Source organism: Grus americana, chromosome Z (genome assembly GCF_028858705.1).
Source record: "Grus americana isolate bGruAme1 chromosome Z, bGruAme1.mat, whole genome shotgun sequence".
Classification (NCBI taxonomy): domain Eukaryota; kingdom Metazoa; phylum Chordata; class Aves; order Gruiformes; family Gruidae; genus Grus; species Grus americana.
The window spans coordinates 31,504,681-31,520,448 of NC_072891.1; the positions used below are offsets into that span (position 1 = coordinate 31,504,681).

The following is a 15,768-nucleotide window of genomic DNA, read 5'->3' on the forward strand; positions in this document are numbered from 1 at the left end:
TACACTGTAATTAACAGTCCAGAACTCAGGGGAGCTCTACAGTACGGCAAAGAGAGTCTTCATAAAAATTCCTTGACCTTTGGACCAAATTACATTTTGCAAGTAGCTATGTATCTGCTGCATTTTCAGTATTTCTTGGAGGTGAAATAAGTTACACAAAGAGAACAGTGAAACCCGTGTAAGAATGGCTCAGTTGAATTGTATGTTATCTTTTTATTACTGCTTGAGGAATGTTTGTAATATACCTGGAGTCCACAAACACTTCATAATTAAATTTACATATTTATTCTAATATACACTAGGAAGTTGCCCTGAGGTTTATTAATCTACTTAGTTTGGAAGAATAAGGTAGCACTCATGAACAGAAGAGTATCACTTATCCTTTTGAATACAGAAAATATGTTTAGACTTTTCGGAAAAGTATACATGATCAAGGAGTGGAAATATCAAATGCAGCAAGCTATGGAAATGGACTGTGAAAGCTGTCCAGCTGTGCTGCAAAGTGCCTGATATTCCAGCACTATCATATGGAATCATGATTTTTGCTCATCGTTCTCAGAGCCATGCTCAGCATCCTAGTGAGATATGCTTATCTTTGCTAGTACCTTACTAAGCTGAAAAGTTTTCCTGATTACTTGTGTGCATCTCTGACAAGACGAGACTGAAACAGAGAGAAACCCCTCAGAATTCCAAACACTTCTTCATTCAAGAGTAATTATTTTGTGTGTTGTATTTGAAGCATTCAATCATTTGTCTGCCATTTACAAAACCATTGGAATTTCTTTTATAGCAGTTGGGGGGAATTATTTAAAATCTGTACACAAAGTATCGTAAGAATGTCACATCTTTTTGGTGAAAACATTTGTGTGTATTATTCAAAGAAAACAAAACTTGAGACTCAAGAGGTTATTTTTATTACCTTAGTAGAGATTCTGATGAGGAAATATCTATGAACTCAGATTTGGAGTCGGAAATTGACTGAATTTCAGATTCAGGACTAATTTTGCGGCTTGTGGTTGGTATAATTTCAGCGATAGATTTGCCTTAATAGGGGCCTGAGAAATGAGTTCATTGTCCATTTGTTCTTGGGGCATGCAGTGGGTTATCTGTGCAGACCAGTGGCTCAGAGGCGAGATTTGGGCTCATCTGCGCCTGCCTTGTGTCACTGCCCTTCTCTAAGAGGCAGAGGGGCAGGAGAATAGCAGCCTCACATAGGTAACTGCGAAAGCGGGGATATCATGCATCTTTTTGCTCCCCTGGCCTTATTGAACCCAAGGCAGCTGAGCTAACAAAAGCAATTTAAAAGTCAACCTGACTTCAAGTGCTTCTTCAGCCTTTAATAGAGAAAGTTATATTGCTTCTAGTTTGTACAATCAAGTCAAAATAAACCAGAAATATCCCTGAAATTTACTCACCTTGAAACAGGTTTCCAAAGGACAATTGCAAAGGCAGAGTTTAAGTCACACTTCATAGGATTCTCATAAAGCATCTATTTTTTATCATCACTGTCTGCAAGAGGTCACTGCTGCAACACAACCAAACCAGTCATGAAGGTAAAAGGCTGATGATGTGTAAATACTTATTCATTAGTCTGCAGGTCATAGCATAATAGCTTGTAGTCCTGGGCAATTCTTCAGCAGAACACCTTATTTCTGACAGTGGAAATTAAAGTGTAAGTGATTTGAGTACATACTGTCTTAGGCATTGAGTTTCAGTAGCACACTATATTAAAGCCGAGATCTTTTTACGTACTCAAGAGTATACACAAATAGGTTGCAAATTTTTTGAATACTTATATTTTTCAAATGTATTAGACCAATATCTTTTTGTAATATTTCTGTTGTTGGGAAACATGGTTAAGAAGGCATTCTGAGGCATTTAGTTTGCATAAATTTGCAAGTTACAAGTACTTTTTTTTTGTTTGTTGCTTAATGGGGTGTCTGTCACTTCCTAAACAAATGCAGAACTTCAAATACCCGTGAGCCTGCTTGTGACTCTAAAGTTTTGTGGGTTTTTTTTTAGCTGCATGTGTGTGGCACACTGAAATTATTCATATATTCATGAGGAAGATATGAGAAATGCAATATTTAGGTTGATATAGCCACCAATCACAAGAGATTGTGAATGGCAGGTATCCTTTCTTCAGCCAGCCATAGATCATGTTTACCAAAGGCATACACATGCTTTTTCTGTGTGAGGCAGTGATGAACATTTTTGTATTCTGCAATTAACTTTCTCCTTCATTCTCCTCTTCACGTATGTACATGACTCCCGGTGCTCATACTGCACACCTCAGGTTTTAAGAGAGACGGGGATTTCGTGCCATCGCCATGCGGGCGGGGCGGAGCGGGAGCGGGGGGAGCTGTCCGTGGTGGCCGCGGGGAGAGACCGGGGCAGGGCAGGCCGGAGAACCGGCGAAAAGCGGAGCTGCGGGAATCGGGAAGCGGTGGTGGGAGGCGACGATGAAGTGACTGAGAGCGGGAGGGGGTCGGTGAACACCTCCAGCATGCCTGAATACCTGATTTTTGCACCTCTGAAGTGAAGTTTATTCAGCCTCTGCAGGATCAGACACCTTGCTTGTGCAGTTCCTTGCTGGAAGATTGAGGCTGGCATCAGGCCTCCTTTTCTCCCTGTATCTGAGAGCGAGAATAAAATATACATAGTTCCTACCTGTAACACCAGCATTGTAGAAACTTTGAGTGGTGCAACTATAGCTGTTTGCTGGGATTTGATGAGTCCAGCAGCCACTGGAGCTTCTATTTTGTGCTTTATGATATCATACCAGCAGTCCATATGCCAAAAAATTATTCTCTATAGTTTTAAATAAAATGATTATTTTATATTAGAGTATTAAGTAGTAATATCTCCCTATAGAAATATTTTTTGTTCATAGCTTTGTGTTTAAAAAGATATTGTCAGGTTGCATTCACCTCTGCTAACTGGAAGGCTAGGATCCCTGTGTAGTCAGATACAAGGGGGTTTGACAGCTGCTTTTAAAAGCACTAGTTCCTTAAAATTCATCTATGTCAGAGCAATGTCAGCACATGCTACCATTACTGGAAGCCCACCAGTGCATTCTTACAAGAATGAATATCTCACAGTGTGAAAACAGCAACAGAACAATAATCACATATCACTCTGTTGATGGCCTGTCACCATGTGGAAGGCCACTCTGAACCCAGGGAGCTCACCATACTCCCGAGGGTGGGAAGTTTCTTTTGTAAATGTAGCCTGCAGCCTCTAAACCCATAAACCTTTCAGTTTCTCCCATGAAGTTGTTTCTGTCTCTGACAAGTGTAATTTAAAAATAAAAAGCCCATTCTGGATACGGAGTAAGGCTTCACTCTTTTTCGTTTCCACCTCCTCATACCACAGAAGTGGCCTATTAGCTTAGTTTAGGCTGTCTTTGGCACCATTTCTCTTTGCTCGCAAAATACAGCATGAAGGTTACAAACAATGAAGCATATTAATTGCCTCTTGAAATACACTAGCAAAACCAGAGCTCTGCTCTTCAGAGCAAAGGCAATATACTAAAGCAAAGGAATTATTAACCCTGTCAGTTTCTGTCAAATATAGTTGTAAAGCAAACATCTGATTCCTCTCTTGAATTCTGAAGCATAACATTTGATTAATTTGGAATTTATAACAAGTGAAGACCAGACACCTCAAATCAACTGTATTAGCATGGAAATTTAACAGAAGACTCTGGTTTCTTCCTGGTATGATTTAGACCAGCATACATGATACTTGTGACTTTTTATGCCTTTTTAGACAGTTGTGATGCTTATCTGTCTGTTCTTCTCTGTCACAGCAATATCTCATACTGTCCTTATCATATATTATGCTGAAGATCAGGGCTATATTGCACTAGGTGTTCCAGATTTATTCATCTGTCTACCATTGTTCCACATTTTGCACGTTCCATGAGAACCCGATAATGTGCCAACGATAAATGTGACATGATAACAATTTCTATGGATTATCTATAATCTAAGTATTTTCACAGTATGTTACAAAACACCCATTTCTTGGTTCTTTTCATGCTTTTGGAAGAACAAACAACCTGGCCTTGCTTAATCTGAACTAATTTTCTGGGTCATCTGTCTGATTTCTCAACACTTTGATATCATTGTTAGTTTCAGAATAATGATGTTTCTGCATGTCACTATCTGTCTGTCTTTAGTTTCGACTAAATTCCAACTGCTTATCTCAATTTATTACAGTCAGAATCATTCCACTGCCCTTCCAGCAAGGGGATAGCTAGAACAGTATGTCCTGTTTACTGCCCTTTCCTCTCATCACAGTTTAAAACAGAAGCTGGAACAAGGGTCAGAATCTAGCAGATAGTCCCAATTACTAGCCTTTCACCTGGTCTAGTGGAAGTTGTCTCTGCCCACGATGGGGAGGTTGGAACTGGATGATCTTTGAGGCCGCTTCCAACCCAAACCATTCTGTGATTCTATGATTTTATACCATTGCCAACCATTTAGTGTCTCGTGTGTTTCAGGGGTCTGAAATGAAAATGTGTTTTTCCTGATGTGCTCTATTGAGCTAATATCTCTTGGGCTATACAGGATATACAAAGGTGCTCATGTAGCTTTGGGATAGCAACAAAAGTTGAGGAAAAGGAATAGAAGATCAATTGGCTTTTACAAAAAAGTATGAGAGCTCTAATTTTTTGGGTGGCATTGGAATGGTACCATTGGTGGTGTAATATATTAGGCCATGTAAGCAAAATGTTTAGGCACTTGTCACCAGAACCAGTGACAAGGCAGTATGTGAAATGAATGACAAAAGGGGTCCAAATGAAAGCACAGTTTTATAAAATTGAGTGGATTTGGAGACATGGAGGAAGCAACAAGACCTGTACATGTCTGGATGACTGCAGAGGAGAGATGTCATAGTTAAAGAAAGCTCCCAGGTTACAGATGGGTAGGGTGAATGCTAGTGATTTTAGAAGTGACAGCTGAAACGGGTTATGGGGAAGGTCTGCAAAAGAACCATGTGGCAAGTTACCGTTGGAACATTACATTTCAATTTTACTATAAAACACAGGAATATGAGATAGAAAGATAAACTCCTGGCTTATCACATCTAGTCTACTGCTGCTTCAGGTTACACCATTTTACGTAAACTTCTGTAACACATCATGCTCCACCTTAAAGCTGGATAGGCTTCTCGGTGCTGCACATCCTCCTAGGAACCTATATTCATCAGTCTGATTGTTGAAAGCCTTACAATTTCCAGTCTAAATGTACTCAGGTTCAATATGCATGCACTTGTTAAAACATTGCTCTTTCTCTGCTATTCAACCATTTTCTGTATTTCTAGCTCACTCATCCCTGTTGGACAAACCAAGCTCTTTAGTCTCTTTCCAGAAGGCAGGCTCCTCATTCTTTTCATCACACTACAGTCCTTTGCATGTGTTCCAGTTTGAGTTCACTTTTCTTGAAGCCTGAATGAGTTTCACAGAGTAATCCCGAACAGAACAGGTGCTTTCACCAGGACACATCCAAATTCATGAAGAAATCTAGGTGGTATAGCTGCTGGGAAAGAACAGTTGTTTTCCCCAGCTTGCTTAATTTATGACATAGTCTTGATAATACAGTGTTTATTACGTTACAGTTGTAAATACTGTACTTAACTTCTCAAATCTAATGAGTCACCAAGTTTGTTGAAAAATTGTGAAAGAGGCAAATTGTGTCTCTGATACAACTTAATTTATCTTAACAAAGTTAAGGACTAACTATGGAATGCGTTCTTCACAATACCTCTCTAATTTTCCTGTATGTTAATGGACCTACCCTGTAGGTAGGTTCTGTATAACAGTTTTTGCTAGTGTACTGAGATACCTATAGAGATGAAGCACGATCATAAAGTTTTTTTCTTTCCTTCAACTGTATTCTTTTATCTTGGCTTTCTCAGATAGAAGTTACATCTGCATACTGAAAATATTTCGAAGATATGTACATCTGAAATCCATCTACAGCATATGTAGATAAATGAGAGGAAACTAAGAGTTCAGTAGGAGACACTGTTAAATTATCAAACTGCTTAGCCATCTGCACATTGCCATTTGGGGGGAACACCAGTTCAGCGTTCAGCAGAACTGTGGTCACTCATCATCACAGGAGAATGGCCATTATTTCCCTTTTCCTGGCTGAATGAAGTAACTGCCCATGGTTTGACTAAGGGTGGGGTCGGTCCCATGCAGGGCTGCACTGCAGAGAGGCCACTCTCTGTTATCAGTGACCGCTACAGGCTGCTCTCTGTTATCAGCCCTGCTACAGGCTCCCCCAGCACAGAAAGTAGCAGGAGTTACGTGGCTTTGCCAGTTGCAGCAGCGTTCACACCTGTGGTGAATAAGGGGAGTACCCCACACTGGAGAAGCTTGTTTTTCCCCCTCTGGTCAGTGCTCAACCTTGCCTTCATTCCTAAAGGTCCATCACAGGGAGTCACTGTCCACTCAAACTTTCCTCATACTGCAGTCAGATGACCGCATGTCATTTGTGTGAAGGAATTTACAACTGCTGCACCCTCAACAGTTTAATCAGAGGGAGGACACAGGGGGTCTCACCACCGCAGAGGAATGAGCACGCCTTCCTCTAATACATTCCTACTAAATATTTTTCAGTAGACTAAGATCTGACTTGGGAACTTTCTTCTGGAAGATTTCTGGGATAACTTTTCTTCACATGTCTTTGTAAGCAAGCTGGTAGTCTGGGCCACAGCAGCATCCAGAGACTTAAGATCACTTGTCATGCAGTCATACCCCAGAGACTCTAAATCCTACCTCAGTAGTTGCCTGCAGTTTTCTAAGAATCTTGATTTTTTTCAGTCAACATCAGTATGTTTATTGGAAGGAATATTAAGTGTCAAGTAGAGTGTAGAACAGTAAAATGCGTAACATTAGAAAATATTAAAAATAATGCAGAGAGATGAATTAATAAGCTGAAATAATAAGTTTATAATTTCTTCTACACCCTCTATTTTAGTGTTCTGTAGTTGGCATTGTGTATTTCTTTGTAGTTAAGAGACAGCCAGTGATATTACAGAAACTCCAGAGAGAGATGAAAGAAAATGGATTTTATAAAATACTACTAAAGGACTCAGACTGTATCACAGACTGCAAAAATCTTGCCTGCCCGTGCTGCAATTTGACATGTTTATATTGAATGTTTTCTATTGTGTTTCAAATCAAGTCAGTGAACTTTGTTTGCCAGCTTTTTCAGTGCCATGAATCATCTGTTGTAAAGATAATCCAATTAAGACCCACCAATATGATAGAAGTAATTGTATTTTAGTCTGTCACGTGAACAGCTTATCATGTGAAATTATGAAGAGCTTAATGACTTTGTTAATAGCACAATCCATGTTGCTACAGTACAATTAAATAATACCAGGTTTGAACCATGAGACATGCCCACATTTTTTCTTCTTACAATGCCATATCAAAGCAAAATTCCTATAATTCTCCCAGTGTCTATCAGTATCAGCCAGAATCACTAACTCTGCTCAAGTTAAAGGGAGATTCTACATGCTAGAATTATAGGAAAACAGGAAAAATAAATACCACAACTTTTTTTCAGAGAGGGACATAGGTAATTCACAACAGATCATTTTACAAAACAGATTATTTGTTCTCCAGAAATATAACCTGGATTTCTTTTCTCATTGTATTTACGGTTCATTCCTAAGGATCATTCCCATAATGAAGTCTGTGGGAGTTGAAGGCAATGTGCTGTTTCTTCGATGTCCTGCACACTGATGGAGTGAGAACTCCCTGCTAAATAACAACCTGCATCCCATATCAGTTTGTCATCCATGAATGCAAATAACGTGTTAGGGAATCCTACCTGTTAGATACCAATTTTATCTGGTTTATATTATCTTTCAGTGAGAAATAGGACCAGGTATGTCTATGTGTGGACTTCAGTTATTTGTTTCTAAATGGTGACTTGTTTTACCTGTGAATGAAGATAAAGAAAGTAAAGGTGCACAGTATCATGCCATCTTGTCATCAAAGATGTAATCAGGTTCTGAAGAGCATCTAATCCACAACGGTAATGACGTAAAGCAAGTACCTTCAGTCACATCATACTGCCTGTCCTGAACAGATTCAGCTACTCAGGGGTTCCGAGTTGTCAAATGCAAGATCTGAATTGTGTTGACCTCACATAATTATACAAAAAAGGCTTTAGTATTTAGCCATCACTCCCTGAAAAATTGTAAATAGTCTCCACATTTGGTTGCTCAGCTGACTGCTGAGAGAGCAGCACATTTTTACTACTTTACAATAGCTGTAGGATAATCTGTGAGACTCCCCATGTGTGCTAGTATGATAAGCACAAAGATTATGGAATTCGAACAGGATATGTATTTCTTTCTTACTCATTTCCAAATCTGTGTCATGAACTGCAACACAGTTCTTGAAGAAAAGTGTAGTACTATAGCTGTTCCCATGCAAATAATTTACCTCTTTCCTTAGACAACATTTCAGATACAACAGCAATATGCAAAAAGACATACTCTAGATGTAGGGCAGATTGTGATAAATGAGTGTTCACCAGATACCCAAATGTCACAGAGTTAGCTTTGCAGATATGCAGAACCTACAACATAATGGTCTCCCAAGACACATTTTACCTAATTTCTGTGGTTCACTCACTGCACACACGTACACAGGCCAGACTGGTTCTGCCACCGTATTACACACAGCCATCATCAGCTAGGCCCTGGAAAGTCCCGGGCTTGCAGATGTGATGGATCAAGTGCTGCATGCAGTGCAGCCAGGTGCAGGTGCTACCCCCTTGCAGTACTTCCTGCTCCCCTTTCCCTGGGTAACACAACAAAAAAAGGGTCATCGCATACAGAAGAATCATTTTTTTCAGTCTAGCTTTTTATGCTGGGACTCCTGGGACTACCTGAAAGATGGGTGCCAGCAGATTTCTCTTGGTATGCACATTTTCAGCGATTTTCTTCCACTCTCTTTTTTTTTCTCTTGTTCTTCTCACCCTCACCCCTCACTTCTCTTAGTCTGCATTTACAGCCTTTCTTTGAAGGATTTTGTCTGTTACCAAGCTTGTTAAAAGACTGTGTGCTACCTGGGAGAGTAGTGCCAAGGAGTCAAGGCATGTGTTGTTTCGTATGGGTTCAGACAAGAGAATTGTCCTGTGGCCTCTTCATGCGTTGCAATCCCAGGGACCCAGACCGCACCTTTCACTTTCTGTGTCAGTGGCTGCTGGGAGAGAAAATGTAGACACCATGCTATACAGCATGTTTTGTACTATGCACAGTTGCAAGGAGATATTTGCCTTAGAAAATTAAATTAATTGCACTGTTTTTTCCACCTTCATTCTCACCATACTTCTGCCCTGTATTGCAGATATCTGGAGCTTAAGTGATACATACCTTTAAGCTGTATGTAAGTAGAGGATTGCTTTTGTGGTAAAAATTGTAATCTAACTTAGCCATGTGGGCAAGAAGGAAAAGTGAGGAGAAGGGATGGAAAAGAAAGGAAAACAAGTTAGCATGGCCAAGAAGAAAGGTGGAGTGGTTGAAACTGAGGAAAGAGGAGGAGGGCAAGCAGGAAAAGTAATGTTTTACTCTTAAAAAAAAAAAACCAAAAAACCAGAAGTAAATTATTCCATAAATGAAAAAGAGAGAAATTAAAAGAAGGGAAAAGTCCTAATAGATAGGACTTTGCCTACTATAGGGTGTTTTGTGGTTGTTAGCAGTAATTGCGTATGTAAGAACTAGTTTCAGAAATGGTGGACTATCAGTAGCGTTCACATAGAGAAATGAACATTGTATAAGACTTTCATCTATACTTGCTTAGGGCTGCTGTAATCAATGTCATGTTACAAGCACTGGTTACCATGTGAAGTATGGTCTTTCTGTGCATTATGATTCCCAGGAAGAAAATTCCAGTTAAACTTGGTTATTGAGAGGAGGATCAAAAAATTCTGTATACATCCATTTCCAGTACATAAGCAAATTTATTCTGCTAACTTTCTGACCTTCTCTTGTTACTGTTACAAAATAAAATTTCTTCGTATATTCCCAGGCTAAATTCAAGAAGCATATGCTAGATGCTAGCTCCAATTAAAAGGTAGCTGCATTTTATTATATTTTGGCATACTACACAAGTTAATATGGATATAAATGCTCTATCTGGTAAAGCAATAGCATGAACAAGGAATTGAGAGCAATAACGCAATTTCAGGAGGTTGTTGGAATGAAAAAGTCTATTCTCAGTTACTGCCACTAGATAAATAATAACCTCACCAAAAATAAAGTTAAACAAATATAAATATGTAAGTGAAAAAGCTTAAGGAAACTGTGCTAAAATTTTCAGATCCTGTGGGAAGTTTTTGTAGTGAAATCTAAAAAAGTGGAAAAGAGAACCCTGAAGAATGAAAATGAGGGTGAATCTTTCTACCTGCTAGTAATTCTGCTAAATTTACAAACCTCCCAGCTAGTCAAACATGACAGTCACCACCCAGAATGGAAGGCACATGGTTAGAACATGTCCTAGTCACACCTGCTCAAAGTAAAGAGGCAATACACAACTTTTAATAAACATATGCTCTAGTCTGGCTCCAGTTTAAGTATATGCCTACCCTAAGTCATGTGAATAGTCTGAAGACATGGAGATTACCTGTATACTTAGATTCAGCTATTCACACTAGTGTTTTCAGGATCAAAGCCTTAGCAACAATTTTACAAAGAGAGTTTTATCTTGCTTGGGCTTATCTTAAAGTGCAGACTAATGATTTTCAACACATTTAGTTCAGTCACTAGATTAGAAGTAGAGATCATTGTGTCTTATCATTCACTGATCAAGGGCATTTACATAATATTGCAAATATCTTCAAGGCTATTAAGATTCGAGATTGTTGCAAGGAATTTAAACTGTCCATGTTCACTGGCACAGATGACACCTCAGTCAGAAATCTTAGTAGTTGCTCAGAGCAGCCAATTTGCCTGAAAGGTTCACTTGTTCCTTTTCCATGTCTTTATTAACAGGAAAGACATGGTAGGAGTTTATAATCTGCCTCCATTTTCTTTCAGCTTATTTTTGCAGGTGCAGATAGAGCACAGAAAAGATGGTTCATTATCTTTTTGTGCTCTCAGAGGCAAATTCTGAAGGTAACTAGTAGTTTACATTTCTGCATTAACTAACATCCAGATAGCGTGTGAACTAGCACAAACTACAGGCATATTGAATCTTTAGGGAGGATTTTTGCAAAAATTCTTACTTACTAGAAGAGAATGTTAATGAGCTTCTTGTTTAGTAGGGAACTGGATATGAGATCCCTGTCTATTTCCTTCAGTATCAACAGTATGGACCAGTTGTCTGTGGATTTGCCTAAATCTGGTTTTGAACCTGCTGGTGTTGTCTGTCTCCACAACTTCAATCACTTAAAATAAGGAACATATCCTATAAGCCTGTTTAGTCAAGCTTTACACCAGCTTCTTGAGCAACATCAGACTTCAAACTTGGGCAACATCAAACATCAAACAACTTGTATGCCATCAGAAATAAAACTGGGGGAAGAGATGCATTTGGCTTGGGCACTAGCAGCTTTCCTGGGACCCTGCAAGTTTACCTGAGCCACTGAGGCTGGTAAAAGCAGACGGGTAGCACCTTCTTGTGCTGTTATAACAATTCTGCTGCAAAATACACACCACTGATGTCATTAAAGTACCATAGGATGTAAATAATTCCATTAACTTCAGTGAGGCTATTCATATGAATAAGACCTTTCAGCACGCAGTGGGTAGAGGGTTTCTGAGTTGCCGGGTCTCTCACTGAATCCAGTTAGTAATTGGATCTCTTGATACTCAGTTTAGCCAGGACTAAAACATTACAAAATTCGTATGTGAAACAGCAGTCATAATGCTTTCAAAACACTGATGAACACCTATACCAGTGATTTTCATTTGAAAATTGTGTTGAAATGGACAATAAAAGTATTGCATGTCAAACTGAAGAAATTTGTCTTTTGGTCTATGATTTATTTTCTTTTGGTGGAACTCTTATCTGTGATTTGTCTCAGAAGCTAGAACTATCTGATAATTCATTTAATCCAAAGATTAGAGGAAGTACAAAGGTGCCTTGTGCCGTGACTCAATCACTGATTAAACTTATAGTCTGGAATTTTGTAGATTGGTCATGTAGTGGAATGGGTGTGAAATATGCCGAGTGTGTTTTTGTTGATCAATTGCCTAGAAATTATTAAATTAATTTAGTGATTGTAGTCACACTTTTTTCTATATTTTTGCAATATAAATTATCTAAAATATTTATATCATATCACTTTTTTTCTTTAATGTTTGGTAGTGTTTATATATTATATTGATTTTTTTTTTAATGCCAGTTATGGATCTTCCAGAGCTAGTGAAAGCAGGTAAAAAGCCACTGCTGGACTGGACTGATAATGAGAGGACATAATCAGGATTTTTCCAAAGACATGCCTCAAGACATCCTCCAAGTTCAGAATTATACATGTTATTATACATGCTATTATCTCTGTTTGCTTTAGAAGTTCCACCATGGCTATAAAAATGTGTCTGTTGCTCACTCTTTGTTTTACTGTTTGTCTCCTATTTATCCTCCTTTTTCCCCACGTCTCTACTATAAATTACTGCTAATTTGTGTCATGTTTTTTACGTGTCTTTTAGGTATTGGAGTCGGCATGCTGGTACGGGAATATGGCAAACTGTCTAACCTGGATAAATTCTACTTTTCCTTTCCTGGGGAAGTGCTGATGAGAATGCTGAAACTCATAATTCTGCCATTAATCATATCAAGTATGATCACAGGTATGACTGTAAATGTATGGGTAGCTGATGAGGTTATCACTGTGATTTAGCTTTTCTTCTGAAAGAGCTAACCTTTAAAAACAGTTTGGTGGAACCCTATAATGAAAAGCATAGATTGCATACATTTAGATTAAGCTTTTCTATGTATAATGAGAATGAATTTGGAAGGATTAGGACCATTATCTGGTAATTAAGTTTTAAAGAGCTGTGAGATAATAACTTACATGGTTATAGATTCTTGTATCTCTTTCTCCCTGTTTTCAGGAGTGGGTTAAACAGTTGCAAATTGCAAGCCCAAAGCTGCAACTGCATATTTTCAGGTACAGAGTTAACTATTGTAAGTAGTCTCATGCTGCCATTTCACAAGGAAGGGAGAGCTGATCTCATAGCTTACTGTCATAAAAAGAGGAGATTCCTCACCTACAATTCCCTGGTCTCAGCAAACTCCCATGAAGCACCTTACATGAGCTCTGGCTTTTGCTGAATTCTTCTGTGAGTTCATTCAGTTCAGTGACCTGAGAGAAAACTATAAATTAGGAAAAAAAAATATCTGTTTAGTATGCTTGGTTACAAAGTAGTTTTGGGAAAGTGCAAGAGAGTGGGGAGGAAGACTGTATGGCCTGGAAGGGGTTATGGAAAGAAGAGCAAACCTTCCCTCTTTTGGAAGAAGCAAGCAAGCCGTTGACTGGAACCCCGCCATGGCATGGTAGAATTTGCTAACAGGTCACCGAGTAGGAAAGATTTGGAAAGATTTGCAGGAGTGACCCCAAAGCAAAAAAAAAGAACTGAATGTCAAATAGCCTTTCTGAAAAACAAACAAACAAAAAAACCAACCAACCAAAAAAAACCCCCAAACTTGTCTTTATTCCTTAACCTTTTACTGAGGGAACAAGGGTTGTGGCTATTTTCTTTTAGCTTCCTCCAGTGAAGCAGGACACACTTGTCACTATACTGTCTCTTTTCACGTCTGCAAAGCCTCTATTTTGGGAATGTATTCATGTCCAGGTGTTTGTTGTTTGGTTGGATGGTCATGGAAATACATCAGACATTTGACTGCAGAAAAGGAGAGCATGTTGTGATCAGAAAATGAAAGGGGAATTTCGATCATGTTATGATAGTACTTTCAGGAATAGGATATTGAATACAAACTCCCAAGCTCCTCTAAAGTTCATGGCCGAAAATATCACTAATTTCAGTAGCGCCCCCCACAGTGGGCTTATGATAGGAAGAGCCTAAGGGAAGCTGCCAAGGCCTTTGGGGCATGTCTGTAGTGCAGGGTGACAGGAACCCAGGGTTAGAATTGAAATGGAGAATTTCAAGAGCAGCAAGATGGTGACATCAGGAAAGGAAAGCTGCAAGAGGTGGAGTGAGAAATGGTGGCAGAAAATAGTCAAGGGCTGTGTCCAAAGGAATGAAGGGAGTTGAAAGAGTTGTTAGTGCATAAAGGAGAGAAGAACACAGAGACAGAGGAATAAAAAGGTCTTGGTGATTTAGTTAATAGACAGGACAGCAACATTTTTATAGAGAGGAGGAAATGAGACAGAAACCAAAGGAAAACTGAACTCTACTTTTATCATATTGAACTTGAGTCTGTGACAGGAGATCCAGGAAAAGCTGCCAAGATAAGATTAATGTATTTCTTTTTGTATTTCTTTTTTTGAACAAGATTTTATCTTTGAGTGAAATTGGGCCTGTGTCTTCAGAAACAAATTATATCATTAGGATAACCATGAAATTAATTATTTATTAAATGTATCCTTGCCCAGCACTTGCAATAGGAAGCAAGAATCATGCTGTTAAAAATATTATGCTGCTATTTAATGTTTAACATTCCAGTATGAGTAAACTGCATTTGTAATTACTAACATGAGCTTAGATTTTAAAGATTGCAGATTATAGGAGTTAAATTCATATCCAGAGATGAGAACAAGATGCTCTGATTCTGACCTCCAATATACATAGAAAAGAAGGGTTTATTTTTTCTACACTTCTATGTTAGGTTTTTAGGCAAGAAAAAGGAAACAAGTCTGATACTTCAATAGAATATGCAGAGCTTTGCTGCTCTAGACAGACAAAAGCATTAGCTGCCTGTATGCAAGTAATGCTGAAATATGTGGCAAGCAAATGGACCAGGCATGTCCGTGCATGAAGGTTTTCATTGTTCACCTGCATCCTTCTTCAGGGTGTTGATGAGATATTTTGCCTCTTGTAAAAGAAATATGGTAACCTTCCAAGCATCAGAAATGCACATTTGGATTGAAGAAGTAGACCTGTGTAGAATCATAAAGCACACTGGTGATTTTTCCTCTTTCACACATAGTCATACAGAATGGTTGAGGTTGGAAGGGATCTCCTGAGACTGTCTAGTCCAACCCCACTCTGCTCAAGCAGGATCAGCTAGAGGAGGTTGCCCAGGACCATGTCCAGTCAGGTTTTGAATATCTTCAAGCATGGAGACTCCACAGCCTCTCAGGGCAACATGTTTGACCAACCTCACAGTAAACCAGTGTTTTCTTGTTCAAATGAAATTTCATGGTTTTTTTTATTTTTGCCTGTTGTCTCTTGTCTTGTGTCTGGGCACCAATGAGAAGAGTCTGGCTCTGTCTTCTTCATTCCCACCCGTCAGGTATTTATACACATAAATAAAATCACCCTGAGCCTTCTCTTTTCCAGACTGAACAGTCTCAGCTCTCTCAGCCTCCCATGTGAGAGATGTTCCAGTCCCTTCATCATCTTTGTGGCCCTTCACTGGACTCACTTCAGTAAGCCATCTCTTTCTTGTAGTGGGGAACCCAGAACTAGCCACAGTACTCCCAATGTGGCTTCACTGGTGTTGTGTTTAGGGAAAAGATCACCTCCTAGCTCTTTGTAATGCTGCCCAGGAATTTATTGACCACCTTTGCTATGAGATATTTTTGTCTTATAACCAGCTTGTTGACC

General features: G+C 39.0%; 1 protein-coding gene across 3 annotated transcripts in view; it reads left to right on the forward strand.

Annotated features, from left to right (window-relative positions):
- The window catches only part of SLC1A1 (solute carrier family 1 member 1), a 56,057-nt gene that overhangs the window by 2,325 nt on the left and 37,964 nt on the right, over positions 1 to 15,768 (forward strand). For all 3 annotated transcript variants that reach the window (XM_054810485.1, XM_054810483.1, XM_054810484.1), the window contains one exon: positions 12,688 to 12,828. In XM_054810485.1, coding sequence (XP_054666460.1) covers positions 12,688 to 12,828 — 141 coding nt within the window. The remainder of the gene's footprint in view (positions 1 to 12,687; positions 12,829 to 15,768) is intronic.